The 23,051-nt window shown below is 51.0% G+C and overlaps 1 protein-coding gene across 3 annotated transcripts in view; it reads left to right on the top strand.

The window, feature by feature from the left end:
* Window positions 1–1,963: 1,963 nt before the first annotated feature.
* LOC142492564 (zinc finger protein 8-like) overlaps window positions 1,964–23,051 on the top strand; it is a 47,535-nt gene continuing 26,447 nt past the window's right edge. The window contains exons 1-6 of one of the 3 annotated variants that reach the window (XM_075595295.1): window positions 1,969–2,158; window positions 7,363–7,478; window positions 11,785–11,911; window positions 19,799–19,997; window positions 21,358–21,462; window positions 21,585–21,677. In XM_075595295.1, coding sequence (XP_075451410.1) covers window positions 19,847–19,997; window positions 21,358–21,462; window positions 21,585–21,677 — 349 coding nt within the window. In that variant the 5' untranslated portion in view covers window positions 1,969–2,158; window positions 7,363–7,478; window positions 11,785–11,911; window positions 19,799–19,846. Of the gene's footprint in view, window positions 2,159–7,362; window positions 7,479–11,784; window positions 11,912–19,798; window positions 19,998–21,357; window positions 21,463–21,584; window positions 21,678–23,051 lie in introns of all 3 variants that reach the window. The other 2 variants (XR_012800848.1, XM_075595294.1) reach the window with 2 other exon arrangements.

The following is a 23,051-nucleotide window of genomic DNA, read 5'->3' as shown; positions in this document are numbered from 1 at the left end:
CATTTGGTTCTGGTATGCATTTCAAAACTGCACCAGACAGGCACAAATATCAAAAATATATGTTCCTCTTATAACAACGTTATATTTTTAATAGGGGTGTCCTTGGGGTTTTACGCTGAGGCGGCACCCCAAAAATCAGGGTGCTGGCGCCCTCCGTTCCCAAATTACCAGTTTTCAGGTAACTGTTTATTCAGCACTGCATATAAGATTAACCCCTTAAGTCCCAGTGGGTGGGTTATGCAGATACTGATCCAGCAACAATACATTTACACAGGAGAATAAGCATTTTCATGTTATAACAAGGGTTAAATCACCTTTCTGGACCTCGGCCCAGTTAACCCCTTGTCTCCCTGGCGAGGTTAGAGGGGGCCAATTGGGGGGGTAACCCCATTAATCCCGGGCCAAACCCTCACGATCGTCACAATGCTGAAAAGAAGCTGTTTTGTTTTTGTATACTGAAAAGAAGCTGTCTTGTTTTTGTATGCTGAAAAGAAGCTGTTTTGTTTTTCTATGCTGAAAAGAAGCTGTTTTGTTTTTCTATGCTGAAAAGAAGCTGTTTTGTTTTTGTATGCTGAAAAGAAGCTGTTTTGTTTTTGTATGCTGTACTTTTAAGGCTCAATAAATAAGCCTTATCCAGAAACCCAGCGTGTGGTTGCATGTATTAACAAAACACAGAACCCCAGCAAGCTCTTTTTGGAAACCCCTGAGCCCCCACAAAATATATATATGTATATGTGTCAAAATGGAGTGCTATTGAGCGTGGCATATGTATAGAACAGACGACAGAGAAGCCCAATGCTACATCCAACATGACAGAAATACACAGTAAAATACTTATATATTCTCTTGAAATAGGGTCATTTAGTTTAACCCTTTGGCCAAAGCGTTGTAAGCTTGCGAGCCACGTCAAGGCAGACACCTGTTCGCAAGTACTAACACTACCAGATAAAATACTAATATACCTCTATTAGGATTAAAATTCTCATTTACCTCTCTTTGCTGGGGTTCTGTGTTTTGTTAACCCATTCTCAGCTGTTCCAGCTGGTGGAGGTTAGTGGCTCCTCCTTCCCAGGTTTTAAGCCCGCCCCTCCCCACTTCCCTAGTTTGCAAGTTCCTCATTCTGTTGGATATAGACCCACTGTGGTCTTTCTCCCTCCTAATAAGAGGTAAATGAGAATTTTAATCCTAATAGAGGTATATTAGTATTTTATCTGGTAGTGTTAGGACTTGCGAACAGGTGTCTGCCTTGACGTGGCTCGCAAGCTTACAACACTTTGGCCAAAGGGTTAAACAAAATGACACCATTTCAAGTGAATATATAAGTATTTTACTGTGTATTTCTGTCATGTTGGATGTAGCATTGGGCTTCTCTGTCGTCTGTGGTTGCATGTACCCTGCAACACACCCAGAACACTAATAGCACCCAGCACACTAATAGCACCCAGCACACTTATAAAGCCCAACACACTTACAGCACCCAGCACACTTACAGCACCCAGCACACTTACAGCACCCAGCACACTTATAGCACCCAGCACACTTATAAAGCCCAACACACTTACAGCACCCAGAACACTTACAGCACCCAGCACACTTACAGCACCCAGCACACTTACAGCACCCATGCCTTGGGCTGCTCAGGCAGTGTCCTGCAGCGCACTAACACCTCATTGATTTCCTCACGCGCGAGACCGCGGGAGCCCCCTATGGAGCTGCGTTTAATAAAGTCCAAAGCCGCACTGCGCATGTGCGCGTTTTACAGCCTCTGGATTCCAAGGCGTGCGCACTATGAGCTGCCCCTGGATTGCTGCGCATGCGCACTCTGAGCCGCCCTGAATTGCTGCGCATGCGTACTGTGAGCTGCCCTGGATTCCTGCGCATGCGCACTGTGAGCTTCCCCCCTGGAATTCCTGCGCGTGGGCAGAGTGATGCGCGGCGTCTGATATTCGCGCATGCGCACTGCGTGCCTGCAAGCCCCTGGATTCCTGCGCCTGCGCACTTCGCTATCCTCGGCGTACCGTACCGGAAGCGGCTTCAATGTAAACCGGAAACCCACCGGGAGCCACAAGAAAAATCACCGGAGGAGGAGGCGGGGAGTGGGGAGCAGGGAAAGTCCGCCCGGAGCAGCGATATGGCGGAAGAAACCATCAGAGACCCGGTAATGGCGGGCGGGGGTTGACGTAACTGCTGGGCTGGGAGGGGGTTATTACGTCACGGTGAGGGTGTATGACGTCACAGAGGGATGAGGATGGGGTGAGGGGGCTCCGGGGAACTCGGTAGCAATTGATGGAAACAGCTGACGTCACGCTGCTAGGTCTGAGAATGACGTCATGAGCACAGTGTACATCACTTAACCCCTTCACTGCCAGCGGGCCGGGACTGGCACGGCGGGGTGCGCGGTAATCCTGGGATTAGAGCGTCAGCTCCTGCGCGTGAGGAGAGACACCCCCATTCTGCACAGGATAAGGGTGCTGGGATTAGAGCGTCAGCTCCTGAGCGTGAGGAGAGCCCCCCCCCCATTCTGCACAGGATAAGGGTGCTGGGATTAGAGCGTCAGCTCCTGAGCGTGAGGAGACCTCCCCCCATTTTGCACAGGATAAGGGTTCTGGGATTAGAGCGTCAGCTCCTGAGCGTGAGGAGAGCCCCCCCCCCCATTCTGCATAGGATAAGGGTGCTGGGATTAGAGCGTCAGCTCCTGAGCGTGAGGAGAGCCCACCCCCCCCATTCTGCACAGGATAAAGGTGCTGGGATTAGAGCGTCAGCTCCTGAGCGTGAGGAGACCTCCCCCCATTCTGCACAGGATAAAGGTGCTGGGATTAGAGTGTCAGCTCCTGAGCGCGAGGAGACCTCCCCCCATTCTGCACAGGATAAAGGTGCTGGGATTAGAGCGTCAGATCCTGAGCGTGAGGAGAGCCCCCCACCCCCCCCCATTCTGCACAGGATAAGGGTGCTGGGATTAGAGCGTCACTCCTGTGCGTGAGGAGACCTCCCCCCATTCTGCACAGGATAAGGGTGCTGGGATTAGAGCGTCAGCTCCTGAGCGTGAGGAGAGCCCCCCCCCCCCATTCTTCACAGGATAAGGGTGCTGGGATTAGAGCGTCACTCCTGTGCGTGAGGAGACCTCCCCCCATTCTGCACAGGATAAGGGTGCTGGGATTAGAGCGTCAGCTCCTGCGCGCGAGGAGAGCCCTCCCCCCCATTCTGCACAGGATAAGGGTGCTGGGATTAGAGCGTCAGCTCCTGAGCGTGAGGAGAGCCCCCCCCATTCTGCACAGGATAAGGGTGCTGGGATTAGAGCGTCAGCTCCTGAGCGTGAGGAGACCTCCCCCCATTCTGCACAGGATAAGGGTGCTGGGATTAGAGCGTCAGCTCCTGAGCGTGAGGAGAGCCCCCCACCCCATTCTGCACAGGATAAGGGTGCTGGGATTAGAGCGTCAGCTCCTGAGCGTGAGGAGAGCCCACCCCCCCCCATTCTGCACAGGATAAGGGTGCTGGGATTAGAGCGTCAGCTCCTGAGCGTGAGGAGACCTCCCCCCATTCTGCACAGGATAAAGGTGCTGGTATTAGAGTGTCAGCTCCTGAGCGCGAGGAGACCTCCCCCCATTCTGCACAGGATAAGGGTGCTGGGATTAGAGCGTCAGCTCCTGAGCGTGATGAGAGCCCCCCCCCATTCTGCACAGGATAAGGGTGCTGGGATTAGAGCGTCACTCCTGTGCGTGAGGAGACCTCCCCCCATTCTGCACAGGATAAGGGTGCTGGGATTAGAGCGTCAGCTCCTGAGCGTGAGGAGACCTCCCCCCATTCTGCACAGGATAAAGGTGCTGGGATTAGAGTGTCAGCTCCTGTGCGTGAGGAGACCTCCCCCCATTCTGCACAGGATAAGGGTGCTGGGATTAGAGCGTCAGCTCCTGAGTGTGAGAGCCCCCCCCATTCTGCACAGAATAGGGGTGCTGGGATTAGAGCGTCAGATCCTGTGCGTGAGGAGACCTCCCCCCATTCTGCACAGAATAAGGGTGCAGGGATTAGAGCGTCAGATCCTGTGCGTGAGGAAACCTCCCCCCATTCTGCACAGGATAAGGGTGCTGGGATTAGAGCGTCAGCTCCTGAGCGTGAGGATAGCCCCCCCGCCATTCTGGACAGAATAAGGGTGCTGGGATAAGAGCGTCAGCTCCTGAGCGTGATGAGAGCCCCCCCCCCCCATTCTGCACAGAATAAGGGTGCTGGGATTAGAGCGTCAGCTCCTGAGCGTGAGGAGAGCCCCCCCCATTCTGCACAGAATAAGGGTGCTGGGATTAGAGCGTCAGCTCCTGATCGCGAGGAGAGCCCCCATTCTGCACAGGATAAGGGTGCTGGGATTAGAGCGTCAGCTCCTGAGCGTGAGGAGAGACCCCCCCATTCTGCACAGGATAAGGGTGCTGGGATTAGAGCGTCAGATCCTGAGCGTGAGGAGAGCCCCCCCCCATTCTGCACAGGATAAGGGTGCTGGGATTAGAGCGTCAGCTCCTGAGCGTGAGGAGAGCCCCCCCCCATTCTGCACAGGATAAGGGTGCTGGGATTAGAGCGTCAGCTCCTGAGCGTGAGGAGAGACCCCCCCATTCTGCACAGAATAAGGGTGCTGGGATTAGAGCGTCAGATCCTGTGCGTGAGGAGACGACCTCCCCCCATTCTGCACAGGATATGGGTGCTGGGATTAGAGCGTCAGATCCTGTGCGTGAGGAGACCTCCCCCCATTCTGCACAGGATAAGGGTGCTGGGATTAGAGCGTCAGATCCTGTGCGTGAGGAGACGACATCCCCCCATTCTGCACAGGATAAGGGTGCTGGGATTAGAGCGTCAGCTCCTGAGCGCGAGGAGAGCCCCCCCCCCATTCTGCACAGGATAAGGGTGCTGGGATTAGAGCGTCAGCTCCTGAGCGCGAGGAGAGCCCCCCCCCCCATTCTGCACAGGATAAGGGTGCTGGGATTAGAGTGTCAGCTCCTGATCGCTAGGAGAGCCCCCATTCTGCACAGGATAAGGGTGCTGGGATTAGAGTGTCGGCTCCTGAGCGCGAGGAGAGCCCTCCCCCCCCCCCATTCTGCACAGGATAAGGGTGCTGGGATTAGAGCGTCAGCTCCTGAACGTGAGGAGAGCCCCCCTCCCCATTCTGCACAGGATAAGGGTGCTGGGATTAGAGCGTCAGCTCCTGAGCGCGAGGAGACCCCCCATTGTGCACAGGATAAGGGTGCTGGGATTAGAGCGTCAGCTCCTGAGCGTGAGGAGACCCCCCATTCTGCACAGGATAAGGGTGCTGGGATTAGAGCGTCAGATCCTGTGCGTGAGGAGAGCCCCCCCCCCCCATTCTGCACAGGATAAGGGTGCTGGGATTAGAGCGTCAACTCCAGCGCGTGAGGAGAGCCCCCATTCTGCACAGGATAAGGGTGCTGGGACTAGAGCGTCAGCTCCTGCGCGCGAGGAGAGGCCTCCATTCCTCCATCCCAGGGCGTGGGCATGGTGTCTGGGAGAGCCGCGGTTATATCGATATAGGCGCTGCGCATATTAATGCCGGGAGCCTGCTCTTCTCTGCTCTTCTCTTCATTAGCCGTGTCTCCCGGCGGTGTCCGGTCCCCCCTGCTCCGCTTCTCCCGGCGGTGTCTGGTCCCCCCTGCTCCGTGTCTCCCGGCGGTGTCCGGCCCCCCTGCTCCGTGTCTCCCGGCGGTGTCCGGTCCCCCCCTGCTCCGCTTCTCCCGGCGGTGTCCGGCCCCCCTGCTCCGTGTCTCCCGGCCGTGTCCGGCCCCCCTGCTCCGTGTCTCCCGGCGGTGTCCGGTCCCCCCTGCTCTGCTTCTCCCGGCGGTGTCCGGTCCCCCCTGCTCCGCATCTCCCGGCGGTGTCCGGTCCCCCTGCTCTGCGTCTCCCGGTGGTGTCCGGTCCCCCCTGCTCCGCGTCTCCCGGCGGTGTCCGGTCCCCCCCTGCTCTGCTTCTCCCGGCGGTGTCCGGTCCCCCCTGCTCTGCTTCTCCTGGCGGTGTCCGGTCCCCCCTGCTCCGCGTCTCCCGGCGGTGTTCGGTCCCCCCTGCTCCGCTTCTCCCAGCAGTGTCTGGTCCCCCCTGCTCCGCGTCTCCCGGTGGTGTTCGGTCCCCCCTGCTCCGTTTCTCCCGCCGGTGTCTGGTCCCCCCTGCTCTGCTTCTCCCGGCGGTGTCCGGTCCCCCCTGCTCTGCTTCTCCCGGCGGTGTCCGGTCCCCCCTGCTCTGCTTCTCCCGGCGGTGTCCGGTCCCCCCTGCTCCGCGTCTCCCGGCGGTGTTCGGTCCCCCCTGCTCCGCTTCTCCCGGCGGTGTCTGGTCCCCCCTGCTCCGCGTCTCCCGGCGGTGTCTGGTCCCCCCTGCTCCGCGTTTCCCGGCGGTGTTCGGTCCCCCCTGCTCTGCTTCTCCCGCCGGTGTCCGGTCCCCCCTGCTCTGCTTATCCAGGCGGTGTCCGGTCCCCCTGCTCTGCCTCTCCCGGCGGTGTCCGGTCCCTCCTTCTCTGCGTCTCCCGGCTGTGTCCGGTCCCCCTGCTCTGCCTCTCCCGGCGGTGTCCGGTCCCTCCTGCTCTGCGTCTCCCGGCTGTGTCCGGTCCCCCTGCTCGGTCCCTCCTGCTCTGTGTCTCCCGGCTCTGTGTCTCCCGGCTCTGTGTCTCCCGGCTCTGTGTCTCCCGGCTCTGTGTCTCCCGGCTCTGCGGCTCCCGGCCTCCTTGTGTCAGACTATCGCTTATGAGAGATCCCCGGTCCCTCCTGCTCCGCGTCTCCCGGCTCTGCGGCTCCCGGCCTCCTTGTGTCAGACTATCGCTTATGAGAGATCCCCGGCTCTGCGGCTCCCGGCTCTGCGGCTCCCGGCCTCCTTGTGTCAGACTATCGCTTATGAGAGATCCCCGGCACTATAGTGTCCTGAGCTCGGGGGGCATGGGCTAAATAAGCCTCACACTGCCCCCCCCCCCCCCTGTGTGCGCAGGAAGCGCGGGGTACAGCTGCCAGTGACTGTATGAGTCCCTTCTTCAGTACAAGGCACTGATGGGGTCCCGCAGGTGGGATGCATTTAATGTGAAGGTGCATACAGTACATGCATGCGCAAATATCACATTAACGGCAAATACTGATGAAGCGATTCAATGGCGAAAGATGGAGCTGGAAACGTGGATTTATAGTGTGTAGCAAATTCATAACGTGGCATGAAAGACTTGCAGCTTCAATACAAAATGCCTCATTGTGGCAGTGAAAGGGTTAACCAGGCCAATAATAAAGGTATTATGCCCAGCTGGTTAACCCTAAACCTTGTTGGGACTGAAGGGGTTAAATTGTATGGTCACCATAATACTATGTTTTCCCGTACACTATCTGTTGTGTCCCTGTTTTGCAGCTCAGAAGTTAGCTGCAGTTATCTGAGTGTATGTACACTGTGCAAATTGTATTCGCGATACAAGAGGGAGCTTCTAGCGCTGTGCCCAGCCTTGATTTGAATAAGTGTGCCTGCGAGTAAGTGGCTCCCTTGAAGATGGGTATCACTTTCTAAGCCGCAGACGTCTAAGCCGCAAAGTCAATTGGATAAGTGGTATGCGGTCTAGCTGAAGTACCTGAGCGCAACAATGTATCCAGCCGTCTTGTTATCCACTTAATGTGAATTGGTGGCGCACGTCTGCGGTTACCGATCAAAGTCAGCACGGATACATTGTATGCCGGCTTGTAACCCAGAACGATTATAGGTCAAACCGCAACCCACGTCACAGAGCCCATTCAATTAAGTGGCTCACTTGCGCTAGGAAGGAGCTAGCACTCTAATTTTTGAAATACAGTTAGTTGCAAATGTACCATTCACATACATATTGTTTTTGTGTCACCCACACATACAGAAGAAAAAAGACGGTGTAAAATCAGTGCTAAAAAATGCAAATAGTGAACCTCATTAGGAATACCCCTTAATTAGTGGGCTAGGCTGCCTGGTGAGATACTGATTTGTACAAATCAGATGACAGATGTAAGGCACCGGTTTTTCCTTTTTATGTTTACAAGTCCAATAGAGTGATTATGGAAGTCCAATTGATGAAAGATAATGTCCCAATGCTGGACCTTACAGATCATGAAATATCAGGTGGTCTGATATGGCTCCCGCCGTGCGTTAGTGTAATATGTGGAAAAAACACACAAAAGAATTATAGTGCAGTATGCCAATGACAATCAGAACATAGAGGACAAAACACTAAGGACAAACAAGACTAACAAAACAAACACTAGCAAGGCTAATATGACTAAAAGCTAATTTAATACATTAAATCAACATGAATGAAGATTATCGGATGACTGAGAGATCGCCCGGTCCGGATGTGGTAAAGGGATACAGAAAAAAAGGGGGAGCACATATTGAGGAATTTGGGGTGTGTATGGTATCTAATAGATAAAGGTGGGTGTAATCAAAATATATAAAGAAAACACTTACACAGCCTTGTGTAAATGCTATCACAGCAAGGTTTCTTTGCGGTTTTCTTTTCTTTGTATGCCATGGAGTGGTTTTTTTTCCTCCTTTTCCGGTCCGGATCTTTTCCTGGTTTTCACCGGCAGTTTTCAGTTAGGATGTCCCCCTCAGAGTGAACAGATGTAAAAACAAATGTTTAAGGGAAAATGCAAATAATATTGTTAAATCTCAGACTATTGTAACTAAAAAAGCAGCAAAGACTGCAAACACTCACACGGGCAAGTGTGAGTGCAATCCTAGGGAAAAGTGTATTTTCTTTCTTATAGGATCTCCATATTTTGTAACCTACAGGGATGATAGGGGTCTGGTATAAAAGAAATGAAAATATATATATAAAATAATACTCACACGGCCTCGTGTGAGCAAATACAGATAAAAGTATCTTTGAGTTCTTTTTGAGATAGTGGTGCTAACTTCCAAAAGTAGGAAGAGTAGCAAGTAGCCTCTCCTTGATGTCGGTGCAAAGCAGAGCAATGTCTTGGTCTAAATAGACTACAAGTAATTTTATTGAACCATTAAAACACTAAAAAATGCACTACATAAAAATACATATACAATGAAAAATACAGAAAAAAGTACAGCCCGTCTGTAGGATGTTCGTGGGTCTCGTGGTGCGCAGCTAACTGGCTCCGCGTCCGGGTATAGTGCTGCTTCCCCTCTGATCCACTCCTTGACGGTGGCTGTGTTAGTCCAAAATTGCTTAGTGGTGAGAGCAACGCGTTTCGCCCCTTTTTGGGCTTCCTCAGGCTCCGTAGGAAACGTGTAGGGAAGTTTTTTAGAGCTTTTTTGTGAAGGAGAGACGTGAGTGACGCGGCTGATACAGGTCTGAGACGGAAGGAGCGCTCTTCCATTAGGTCCGCCCCCCAGTGACGGAGCATCCGCCCAAGACACGCGGGGAACTACAGGAGGGTTTACAAGCAACGCTCCGTAGCAAGACCAGCAAGAGAAACTGTTCCATTCCAGTACCGACTTCTATTGCCTTCTTGCATTTGAAATCTTGTGAGTAGGGTCCTGATTTTACCACATCCGGACCGGGCGATCTCTCAGTCATCCGATAATCTTCATTCATGTTGTTTTAATGTATTAAATTAGCTTTTACTCATATTAGCCTTGCTAGTGTTTATTTTGTTAGTCTTGTTTGTCCTTAGTGTTTTGTCCTGTATGTTCTGTTTGTCATTGGCATACTGCACTATAATTCTTTTTGTGTGTTTTTTCCACATATCACACTAACGCACGGCGGGAGCCATATCAGACCACCTGATATTTCATGATCTGTAAGGTCCAGCATTGGGACATTATCTTTCATCAATTGGAATTCCATAATCACTCTATTGGACTTGTAAGGCGCCGGTTTTTCCTTTTTATGGCAACACATACAGAAGGTACAGTTAGGTCCGGAAATAATTGGACACTGATACAAGTTTTGTTATTTTGGCTGTGTACCAAAATAAATTCAAATTATGGTTAAATAATGAATATGGTCTTAAAGTGCAGTCTTTCAGCTTTAATTTGAGGGTATTCACATCCAAATTGGAGGAAGGGTTTAGGAATTACATCTCTTTAATATGTAGCCCCCTCTCTTTCAAGGGACCAAAAGTAATTGGACAATTGACTCAAAGGCTGTTTCATGGACAGGTGTGAGCTATTCCTTCGTTATTTCATCATCAATTAAGCAGGTAAAATGTCTGGAGTTGATTCCAGGTGTGGCATTCACATTTGGAAGCTGTTGCTGTGAACACACAACATGCGGTCAAAGGAGCAGGGCATCCTTATGCTGCAAAAAAAAACAAAACAAAAAAAAAACCCATCAGAGAGATAGAAGGAACATTAGGAGTGGCCAAATCAACAGTTTGGTACATTCTGAGAAAAAAATAATGCACTGGTGAGCTCTGCAACACAAAAAGACCTGGACGTCCACGGAAGGCAACAGTGGTGGATGATCGTAGGATCCTTTCTGTGGTAAAGAAAACCCCTTCACAACATCCAGCCAAGTGAAGAACACTCTCCAGGAGGTAGGCATATCATTATCCAAGTCTACCATAAAGAGAAGACTTCACGAGAGCAAATACAGAGGGTTCACCACAAGGTGCAAACCGTTCATAAGCCTCAAGAATAGAAAGGCCAGATTAAACTTTGCCAAACAATATATAAAAAAGCCAGCCCAGTTCTGGAACAGCATTCTTTGGACAGATGTAACTAAGATCAACCTGTACCAGAATGATGGGAAGAAAAAAGTATGGAGAAGGCTTGGAACGGTTCATGATCCGAAGCATACCACATCATCAACCCCTTCAGTCCCAACAAGGTCTAGCGTTAACCAGCCGGGCATAATACCTTTATTATTGGCCTGGTTAACCCTTTCACCACCACAGCGTGGCAGGGTTTTTATAGGGGCGTGGTCATGATCTCACGCGGTTGGTTCATCCTCATTGGCTGAACCGCTGGCGGTTGCATGGCCATACCTCCGTCGCAAGTTCCAACTACAATTTTTTTTGTATTTTGAGGAAACTCGTCGTACAGCGCGGCTGCAAAATGCGCGCCGAGGCAGGTACTGGGCCGGTCTGATGGGGGGGCGGTGCTTGTATGCTCGGCGTGCGCTGTGGGACGCACTGGGACTGCAGCCTTAGGAACACGTGGAAAGAAAACCCCTGTTGGATAGCCACGTTCACATCGGGGGGTTGAAGTGGCCCCATTTAGTTGCAGGAAGCTCCGGGGAACCCCTCGGTTTCCTCAGTATTTAAATTGATAACAATCTTCTTAACCCCCCAAAACTACATGTCCGTGCAGAGAGCTGCAATGTCCTCCCCAGACGCTGCACTGGTGGCCATATTTTTCTCCCGGCAGGTTTTCTTGTCTAGGAGTTATCGGTGTTACATTGTGCTGTTAACGGGGACTTCCTCAGTTTTGGGGAGCTTGGGAGAGGATAGATGTCCCTCTGGGGGGGGGGGGCGGGTGGGGTTGGTGTGCCTGTTGTGAGGGTGGTGAGGTTTGAGGGTGGGGTGAGGATGGGGGTTGGTGTGCCTGTTGTGATGGTGGTGAGATTTGAGGGCGGGGTGAGCATGTGGATTGGTGTTCCTGTTGGGATGATGGTGATATTTGAGGGTGGGGGGGGGGGGGGTAAGGATGGGGATTGGTGTTTCTGTTGGGATGGTGGTGATATTTGAGGGTGGGGGGGGGGGGGTAAGGATGGGGATTGGTGTGCCTGTTGGGAGGGTGGCGAGGTCTGGGAGGAGTGGGGGTGAGGATGGCGATTGGTGTGCCGGTTTAGGGTGATATTTCTGCATTGAGCTGACCCCCTGTTTCCTGTTGCAGGGCACCGTGACATTTAACAATGTGGCTGTTTACTTCTCTGCGCGGGAGTGGGACCTGCTGGCAGACTGGCAGAGGAAGCTGTATCAGAACGTCATGAAGGAGATCCATGGGGCACTCACCGCGCTAGGTGCGTTATATTCCGCTTCACCTCTGCACCAGGACATGGGTTGTGTGTGTGCGCATTGAAAGCTGCCAGGGCACGGATTGTGTGTGTGCACTGTATGCTGCTCTGGCACCGCCACGCCAGGACACGGGTTGTGTGTGTGCGCATTGAAAGCTGCCAGGGCACGGATTGTGTGTGTGCACTGTATGCTGCTCTGGCACCGCCACGCCAGGACACGGGTTTTGTGTGTGTGCGCACTGGATGCTGCCAGGGCACGGATTGTGTGTGTGCACTGTATGCTGCTCTGGCACCGCCACGCCAGGACATGGGTTGTGTGCATGTGCACTGGAAGCTGCCCTGGCACTGCCACGTCAGGACACAGGTTCTTTGTGCGCCCTGGATGCTGCCCTGCCACCGCCACGTCAGGGCACGGGTTTTGTGTGTGTGCGCACTGGATGCTGCCCTGGCACCGCCACGCCAGGACATGGGTTGTGTGCATGTGCACTGGAAGCTGCCCTGGCACTGCCACGTCAGGACACAGGTTCTTTGTGCGCCCTGGATGCTGCCCTGCCACCGCCACGTCAGGGCACGGGTTTTGTGTGTGCGCGCCCTGGATGCTGCCCTGGCACCGCCACGTCAGGGCACGGTTTGTGTGTGAGTGTCACGGGAGACCAGGTTATTTACACCTTTTTACCAGGATCATACATTGAGCAAACAAGGTAATTAAATAAATTGTAGTTTATTCGCATAAATTTGTTTCCACACAATGATACACAAAATACAGACACAAAGACACACTTACTGGGGGTCTGGGGTCGAAAACTAGACTCCTAGGTGCAGGGAACTCTATGGGAGAGTTTTACCCGGGCCGGGACTTAGACCGGGATATCCTGGAACCCAAATCGGCATAAAGTTCCACACGCCACCGCTACGTTCCCTTCTGAGAACTAGGTCCCTCCTGACCGCGAGTTTCTCCAAATCTCCTGAAACTCAAATCGGCAGAAAATCCCAGCCGTGTCCGCTACGATCTTTTCTGAGAACTTGGCCAAAAAAGTCGGGACTTAGACTCTGGCGGGCAGGCTTTTCTGGCTTGAAATTGAAGCCGGTTGTTCTGCTATTCGCACAGAAGCAACTTTGAAAAGCCCGCCCGCGCTCTTACTACTGGAAACTACAAATCTGATTGGCTCACAGGTTCTTATAGTATTTTCAGTTTCATTCACAAAACTCTGCAGCCAATCAAGGCATGGGAAAACTCCACAGCAACCAATCAGAGCCAAGCCGGGTTGCGGGAAATCCGAAATAGCCAAGAGACATGCGCAAGCCTGCCACCTCTCTCCCTGGCTATCTCAATGCCACGGCTGGGCAGGCTCCACCAAGTCTTATAGAACATGTGGCATCCCGGAGTACTGCCATTGATCTCTGGACCTGGTACTCGGCCTTTCCCTGCTGACCAAATGCTACTCACACCTCTGGGCATCCTCTGGCTGCTTTGAACGCCGATGTCCAGCTATACTCCTGAGTCTTGGGGGACAGAAAAGGAAAAATGTTGTAGTTTTATTTCTATCTGCCTTATTCCCCCCACACTTTCCCTTGGATTCAGTCTGGACTCTCTGAGTCCCCCCTCAACCTTATATACGGTTGGGGCACCCACATACCCTATACTGGTTGTGGGTCACCTCGGTACTAGCTGGGGTACTCCCCTTAACTTAGGGATTCCCTCAGCTACAGGAGTAAATGTTTTATCCCTGTACCCCATTCTCCTTTCTGGACTGTGCTGAAGCAGGGTAAACTAGTGGCGAGTCGCGCTTGCGTTTTCAAGGGGAGGCATTGCTGGGACAATGTGCCTACATGTATCCGAGAATCAGGCATGATCCGGTCCAGTCTTCATTTATCCTTACGAGGCAGCTGCACCGCCTTCCACACTCCAATTCTGCGTTGATCTTATCTGGTAGGAGCACGCTGACAGCACCCGGGATCCCACGCGTTCTGAGTGAGTAATCCATTCATTCATTTGCTTGGCCTGTGGCATTATTGGCTATCAAGGATTAAGTTCATCACGTCATGTTCATGTAAGATATACCTGTGTTTTAAGGCTATTGAACAAGCGCATCAAGCGGTGTCCTTCTATGGGTTGGATTTTACAGTCCCATATACTTCATTGGCTACGTGGGAATCTGTTGCAACGGGTTTATTAAGCTGTCTACCAGCAAGGACAAAGAGACGTTATGTGCTTTGTATTGCATATATATGCATGGTCATCAATCTGGTTAGCATCGCTGGGGGTCTGTTCTCCCATGCACTTTCATGATTCCCGGGTACATTTATAGGGGAACCGACCTCTCCGGACCCCAACCTCCTAGGCACATTCTGTCAACGGATCCTCCGATAAAACCCCCTTGAAACTCATCCCCTAGCAATCCCTGCTCGCTGGTATGTCCGGCAAGGGAGAAACACACACATACTTTTTTTTTTTTTTTCTGAACTTGTATTTTATTAATAGTTCACATGTTCTACAGACATTGCGTACATTTCCATGTAAAGCATTTACAAAACACTGTCCATTGCTCGTGTCAAATTTTTCAACAGACGATAACAAGATATTCTGGGGAGACAGACCGACAAACAACATTCACAAACCTGAGGGAAAGAGGGGGGGAAGGGCAGTAGAGGGGGCGCGGGGGGAACCTTCCGCTGTGGTTCCGCTGAGAGTCCTGTGTCTTCCGGCTCATCGCTTCCTGGGGGGTCGGATTTATCCCCGGCCTCGCCAGGGACTCCCTCATGGGGCCCTGTTCGGTACTGTCCCCTTATTCCTAAAGTGTCCTGTGTGCATATACCTGTGCCTGAACACCAAGGGAGAACGCATTCCTCACTATCATTGCCATATCGTGGACCTATCTACCCCCGGTATGTCTGTCTGAGCCAACCATGGCGTCCAGACTTTTAGATAATTTTCGCAGTATCATTGACCAGACTCGTCAGTTTCTCCATCTGGCAGACTGTCCAAATTCTGTTCCGAACAGTAGCAATCCGTGGGATCTCATTTTGTTTCCACCTTGCTGCGATCTGCCGTCGCGAAGTGCGCTATCAATTTGTTGTTTTGGAAAAGCCCGGGTGTGGCCTATTTAGAAGGAACAACCATGGGTCAGCCGGGATTTGTATGCCTAGGATCCTGGTCAGCCAATCGTTGATTGAATCCCAGACCGTGGTTAGTTTGGGGCAAGACCACAGCATGTGTAGCAAGTCTGCCTGTTGTCGACATTGTCTAGGACACAATGGGGAGTAACTGGGCAGAAATGTAGCCAATTTTGTGGGAGTATGGTACCATCTCATCATAACTTTATATGCGTTCTCCCTTAGGGTCGTACACATGGAACTTTTGAATACTGCTTGCACAATTTTTGTCCACTCCTCCAGGTCTAATACCTCTCCTAAGTCCGTCTCCCATTTTTGTCATATAACGAAGTTTCCCTGTCACTGTCGAGCCAGAATCCGTTACTTCCTTGTACAACTGAGATGTGAGTCCCTTTGTGGTCGTCCCTGAGCGACAGAGCTTTTCAAAGTTCATTAATTGATTTATAGGTTGTTGGGCTTGATAAAATGCTCTGACCTGGAGGTATCTAAAGAATTCAGCATTGGGAATATTGTTGCTAAATTTAAGGATGTCAAAAGTTTGTATGCCTCTTCTACCCTCCAGGTCCACCAATCTATAAATGTGATTGGTTTTCCAGATTGTGAAGTCCGTTCTGGTCAGCCCCGGAGCAAATAATGGGTTGCCCCATAGGGGGGTCATTCCCGATGATTTGTGGGTCAAGTTACATTTGAGCCTGGTGTTCTCCCACACCGAGAGTGAATTGGCCATTGAGGAAAGCGGTGTTTTGGTGCTTAATCGCACCTTTTTGGGAAGCCAAATTTAAATGTTCCAGCTCAACCGGGGAGCAAAGTTCTTTCTCCAGAGCTACCCATCTCTTTGAGTCTGGGTTGGTGTGTCATTGCACAATTTGGCATAATTGTGCCGCCTTGTAATAGGATAACAAGCTAGCCCTCCTGCCCCTGTTTGTTTGCGCATTATCTGTTTACCCACTCTCGCTCTTTTCCCTCCCCAGATAAATGTATCTATCTCGGATTGAAGCGAGAGGATATACCTCAATCCTAACGGCACTGGGAGGGTCTGATAAAGGTATAGAAGGCGAGGCAACAGGTTAATTTTAATGCAGTGAATCTTCCCTATCCAAGAAATTTTGTAGTTGGCCCAACGCCTAACGTCCTCTCTCAGGGTTTGTATAAGTTTAGGGTACTTTGCTTGATACAGCTGTTTAGTTGTCTTGGTGACATTAACTCCTAGATATTTAATTTGTTTCTGCTGCCAATTAAAGTTGAAATTGAGGGCGATCAGTTTTTCCAGGTGTTTAGGTAAATTTATATTCATGGCTTCAGATTTAGCTTGGTTTATTTTGAATCTGGAGATCCTGTTGAACCTCCCCAATAAGTCGAACAAGTTTGGCAGAGAGGTGAGGGGTCTAGATATTGTCAGGAATACATCATCCGCATACAGTGCCACTTTATGCGACTGGTTTCCAATGCCAATACCCGATATATCTTTACTGTCTCTTATCTGAGCAGCTAAGGGTTCCATGCATAATGCAAAAAGTAGGGGAGAGAGCGGACAGCCCTGCCACGTTCCGCTTCTAATCATGAAGGGGTCGGAAGCGAATCCCTGGTGGGCCCCCTGGCTGACGGTGCAGAATATAATGAGAGGATGGCTTTTGTCAATTTCGTGCCCATCCCAAATGCTCCAAGCGTGGCCTCTAAGTATGGCCAGTCTATCCTGTCGAACGCTTTTTCTGCATCCAGACTAAGCGCCATAACTGGTATTGATCTTGTATTGGCTATTTCTAACAGATCAATGATTCGTCAGGTATTATCTGCAGCTTGTCGACCCGCGATAAACCCGACTTGATCTGGGTGCACTAGTCTGGGCAGGATGAGAATCAATCGGTTGGCCAATAATTTAGCGTAGATTTTAATGTCCGAATTTATCAGGGATTTTGGTCTGTAACTTCTACAGTCCAGTGTGTCCTTACCCTGTTTATGTATCACTGAGATTGACGCTTGGAGCATGTGCTGGGGGAAGGGGGTGCCCTCTAGTACTTGGTTGCACATACAGAGGAGATAAGGGGTCAATTGTTTCGTATATTTTTTGTAGTGCAGGTTTGAGAATACGTCAGGACCCGGGGATTTAGAGGGTTTCAAGTTTGTGATGACCTCGGAAACCTCTTCCGCTGTAAAGTCTCTGCCCATCACCTATCTATCAACCTCACTCATACCTGGCAAATTCGAACCCTTCAGAAAATCCGTCAGGGTTTTCTCTGTACCTGTGGAGCGGGTCACCATCCGTCCATCATATAATTCCTTGTAGAAGTGCTTGAATTCTCCTACTATATTTTTAGGGTTGGCGGTGATTATGCCGGATTTGGTTCGTATAGCTTGGATATTGTAGGTCTTATCTTTGGGATTGAGCATCTTGGCCAATAGGGTATCTGGCTTGTTTGCTTTTTCCAAAAATTTCCTCTTTGACCAAGTCAGCGACCTCTCGGCTTGGGAGGTCAGCAACAGATTCAGCTTAGTCTGAGTGTCTCTAATCTTTTGGGGGGTAACTGGGTCTGGAGACCTCTTGTGTTGGTCCCATAGGGTTTTCAAATCGTTCTGACCTGCTGTGATTTTTGCATTCCTCTCTTTCTCTCTCTTGGCCGCCAAACTGATGAGAGCCCCTCTTAGTGTTGCTTTATGTGCCTCCAGAGGATGATGTGGGAGCGGACACTTCATTCATTTTCTCTAAAGAAGTGTGTGATTTCTCCTCTAATTTTCTCTTGTAATTCGGGTATTTTAAGTAAGGACTTGTTTAGTTTCCAATTTGCTCCCGGGCTGTCCAGCCCTATTTGTGCGCACCTTAGCTCTATTGGTGCATGATCTGACCACGAAATATCGTGGATCCCAGTATGGGAGATCTGTGGAACCAGTCTACTAGCGTCAAAGAAGTAATCGATTTTGCTGAAGGAATTATAGGGGTGTGAGTAAAAGGTGTAGTTTTTGTCTAAGGGGTGAAATTCCCTCCAAACGTCCACCAGCCCAAAGTCCCTTAGCCCCTGTTCTAGGGCCTTGGACCTTGTCGGTGTGCCAAGCCTGGGGGGACCTGATCTGTCAAGGTCCGTGTTTTAACACTGTTAAAGTCGCCTCCCACGATCAAGGCGCTTTTAGCATGTTTTTGGATAGCTGAAAATGTTGTTGTATAAAAAGCGGAGTCGTGTCCATTTGGAGCATAGATTGCCGCGATCGTAATAGGCTGCTGATTTATAGTCCCTGCTAGCAAGAGGAACCTTCCTTCCTTATCTTTTTTTACTGTGTCTACCACCAGTCCCATTCTGTTATGTATTAGTATTGCAACTCCACGTTTCTTCTCCTTTGCGGAGGATAGAAACACCTGTTTGAATATCTTGTCAAAATATTTTGAGAAGCTGGTGGTGCTGAAATGTGTCTCCTTAATTAAGATTACGTCCGCCCCTTTTCTCTTATAATCATTGAGGGCCACCTTACTTTTACGGGGGGCAGTTTAACCCTTTGGCATTATGGAATATAAAAGTCAACGTCATGTTGTGAGCCTGTTCTTACCTATCCTCTGCGCCACCAGGGGGTCTCCTCCCCCCTGCGATGTCCCGCAGCTCGACAAGCTCCAACGTTGCACCACCTAAGTAGAAGGTAGGGTGGGGGAGGGAGGACACAAAAGGGACACAAGACACATAAGGGAAGGTACATTGAGTATCTCCACCCTCCGACCTGGTGGCTCCCTTCCCAGTCCTACTAAGGACTTTCTCTGTACCCGTGGTGTAGATCCCGGGCCGAGATTGTAGGCACATAGCGATGACCGGACCGCATTCCCAGCCTGTGACTGTTTCCGGTGTTCTGTCTTAAGGCATCCTTTCTGCTATCCTGTCACACCTCATCCTCTCTGTTCTCGATCTTATCTCCTTAGGCCCTCTGTGGGATTAGTTTTTTTTAATCTTTCTACTCGCATTATTATACATATATACAGTGGTCGACAAATCACCATAATTTAATATATATATTTTTAGCTCCAGTTCCCTGTTTACTTTTAACTCCACTTTCTCTCTACTTGAACTTATAACTCAACTTAATTCTATTAAACTCTATTGAACCCCTCTATTAACAAATTAACTCTGACCCCACTTTGCATAGATCCTCATATAAACTCTCTTACTTAGATTATACCCTGTTTGTAACTTTGTTAACCCCTTGCCTTGTCCCCTCTCTTGTGTTCCCCTACCCTCCTGTTATTTCTGTAGTTTATTTTCTCCGTCAGTGTAGGCGGATATGCTCGGGATAGTTAGTTGTGTAGTCTATTTTGAGGGAACATCAGTATTCCCGGCGTTACTTGCGGGGCCAACTACCTGGGGGGAGAGAGTAGTCTGTTCTGTGTATGTTTGTGTGTGCGTGTGTATGCGTATGTATGTGTGCAGCTAGGTACCCTTGCATGCATTTAAGCCTTATCCCTAATCACTCTACTAATCCTTCTGCCCCAGCGTATTTGAGGATGTGCCTCCCTTGCACCCCCTCACCTTTTTAGCTGAAATATATTTTTACTAGTGGTCTAATGTTTCCACTCCTCCCCCGTCTTCTTTATTTTTATGTTTTTTTTCCCTTAATTTTACTCTGGCATGGTGGACTCCACTCCCCGCCTAGAGACTGCCCCTGCCCCCGGCATCTTTATTGAGCCCCCCCCCCCCCCCATCATAGTACTACAATAGCCCGCAACTTCTTTATTCGCTTCGTCCTCTCCCCTCTGGGTCTCTGCTGACTCTCCGGTCCGCCATCAAACCTCCTGCCGGATTTCCTTAGAAGTTGCCGGTGTCCCGCCTTTTCCGTCCGTCTCCAGCGCCATCTTGGATGTGGCCCGTCATCTTCTATGAGGACCTCTCGCGAGATCTGCCAGTTCCTCCTCCGATGTCATTCGGCTCCTCCCCGATGTCACTGAGGGTTGAGAGCCGATCCAAGATGGCCACCATTCTCGGAGGAGCGCCGCAGGAGCTGAGGGGCGGTGAGTCAACTGACCTTAATGGGTCTCAAACTGGGCTCGCAACTGTAGAGCTTCAACTGGAACAGGTAAATGGAGAAAATCGGCTCCTGGACTCACTTTGGGCTGCGGGGTTGTTTCTTTTTGTCCGCTTTCCTGGCTTCTTTCCACGATGGGTCCGGTGCTGCTCCCCCAGCCGTAACTTCCTCCGGAATCTTCTCCTGGTTTGGTTAGGAAGTTCCCGCCCTCCTCCGGGCCCCGCATCGTGTTAGCTTCTCCGTTTTGGATCACCAACAGGCCAAATGGGTATAGCCAGCGGTACCGGGTCCCAGCCTCTCGCAGGACTTTGGTGATGGGGGCAAGTTGTTTCCTTTTTAGCAGGGTAGTGGGAGATATATCCTGGAATACTTGGAGCATTTACCCTGCAAATTCCCCTTGGCTCCTGGTAATTTTGCAGAATGTCTCCTTCACTTTAAAAAAGTGAAATCTTGGGGGGGGGGGGGGGGGGTCTCCTTGTTGTGGCCGCGACCGCAGAGCTCAGTGGCAGCGGTCTAGGTGTAGGTCTTGTTCCGAGCGGTCCAGCATAAGATTTTAGAGCCACCTTCCCATAAATTCTTCAGGTTCCTGTCTGTCTCTGGGACCCCCCTGACCCTCACGTTGTTCCGTCGGTCTCGATTATCGGCGTCCTCCTGCCTGTCCATGAGGTCTCTGACCGTGTCCCTCACCTGGGCCACCTGCTTATCAGTCTTGTGTAGGGCTTTTATTGTAGCGTCCATTTTTTTTTCTAGGGAATCCGTTTGCTCTCCTATCCCGCAAATATCTGCCCTTAGTGCTGCCACCTCTGACTGAAAGCATTTTTTAATGTTCAGGCAAAATTCCCGCATATCCCTTTGTCGCATTATTTGACTGTCTCTGCTAGTATCCTCTCTGCCGGCTTCCTCCTCCGATTCAGATTCGCTTTGCGCCATTTCTTCCTGACTTTTGGCCCGAGCTGAGTCACCTTTGGCAAAGTAATCCGTCAGGACCGTGGAGGTTCGCTTTGAACGGGTCGACCGCGACATCCCACACTGTAACGGCCCTTACTGTAAGGAACCCTTTCCTTTCCTCCATCCTTTTACGGCAGGCGGTAATATCGCTAGGTTGGGATAAATTTGATCTGCTTCGAATGGGATAAACCAAACCTATTGTTATTAAACACTTAATAGAATAATATCTACGTGTTTCTAAAAACTAGGGTCCATCGTGTCGGGATTCCCCAGCGAGGCGTGCCCCCATAAGACCTTGTTTGGCGGAAGCAGCAGCTCACCCAAGGACAGCTGTTTCAGGCACTTTCCAAACCCAACGTCATTTTCTCCTTTTTTGTTTTTTTTCTTCTTTTTGGCAGGTTACGAGATCGCCAACCCCGGTGTTCTCGTGAGGGTCCACCAGGATGGAGAGCAGTGTTACCGCACCTCTCAGAATGGGGGGGACGCAGGGGAGACTGCAGGAGGTGAGGGAGAGGGTCTCTGGATGTCTCCATGGGGAGGAGGGAGGGATTACGGGGTGTATATACCCAGCTGTCTGAATGTTTCTTCCCTGGAGATATAACGCGTGTCTCTCACCCCTTGCTAGGTCTCCCACTTCTCAAACCGGACATTCTCCTCCAGGTTACAAAGGAAGAACTGACCAATGCAGAAACCAAAAGGGAGCTCATCCCCATCTCCAGTAAGTATCAGACTATAGATCTATCTTTTATATAGTAACTCAGGGGTGCGCAAACTTGGGGTGCGCAACATTTTCTGGGTGTGGCGCGGTGGTTTCAGATGCCCCGCCCTCTTTCCGAAGGCATTTAAATTAAATGGGCTTCTGTAACTTTCCTTTGCATGCACCGGCGGCTTCTGGCGTCGTCCAATGACGCCATGGGGTCTCGTGACGTCAGAACCCCGGAGACAAGGTAAGGAGGGGGGGGGCGCGAGCAGGGGGGGATAGCTGGCAGGGGGAAAAGTTTGCGCTCCCCTGTATTAACTGATTGGGTGGGGTTGGCAGTGGTGTGTGTATAGTTTGGGGGAGGGGGTGGGGTGGTTGGGTGGTTTGTTGGGGGGTGGTCAGCAGGAAACTTAAAAGAAGTTACAATGTTTTATTAAAGCACCATCGATGTTTTGGTTCCACCTTGGGACTTTCTCCCAATAACCATGATACGATATATCACCCACACCAGCGCTTTAGAAGAATGGATGCAGCACAACGAAGTGCTTGGGGTACGTGTATGGGGATTGTAAACAAAACCACAATATGGGTGTCATGGGAGAGGGGGTTTGGCCCGGTATTAAAGGGGTTACACCCCATTTGGCCACCCCCTGCTCTCACCTGGGAGGCGAGGGGTTAACTGGAATGATGTTCAGTACTGTAGTTATGCCCCTGCTTCAGCACCAACTGTGTATCCCCCTGTGAATATGTATTGTTCCCATTCCAGTGTCTGCACCAACACATACACTGGGATCTATGCAGGAGGGAAAGGGTTAATGTTAATTCTGTGTTTATGGCCCTTTGTCCCCTTTCCCGCCTTTGCAGGCTCCATTTTGCAGTTTCTCCATAGGTCGCCATTGGGCGTCAATACAATCCTATGGAGATTCTGGCGATTTGGGCCCGTTTCCGTAGAAGACCTGCAGGTGGCGCTCAAGTGGAGGAGCGGCGGTTCCCCATTGAAAGTGAATGGAGTAATGCATTTCAATGGGGATTCCTGGAAGCCGACCTCCGGAGACGAGCTGGCAGCCCGTCAGACCGCAAAACCGCAAGAGCGGCAACATTGTCAAAAAAGAGCTTTGATCGCGAAATTGGCGTGGGAACTAGGGCCTCGGTCAAGTTCACGGCCAATTGGCTTGGGAACTTTTGTTCTAGGGCACCCAGAAATAAAATTCTTTTTGCCCCTGGACCCTAGGAACCCCCACACTCGACCACCACCGGGTCCGAGGATTAAGGACCCCCGTAAAGGGTCGCGCTCGCCACGAGGGTCGCACCATTGACTCCAATGGTAGCGGAGGTCCCATTGAATCCTATGGCGGCGCCGGCCCATCCATTTCCTATGGAGGCGCCGGCCAT

Source organism: Ascaphus truei, chromosome 4 (genome assembly GCF_040206685.1).
Source record: "Ascaphus truei isolate aAscTru1 chromosome 4, aAscTru1.hap1, whole genome shotgun sequence".
Lineage (NCBI taxonomy): Eukaryota > Metazoa > Chordata > Amphibia > Anura > Ascaphidae > Ascaphus > Ascaphus truei.
The sequence above is the reverse complement of the archived record's forward strand: the minus strand, read 5'-3'. Positions and strand labels throughout refer to the sequence as shown.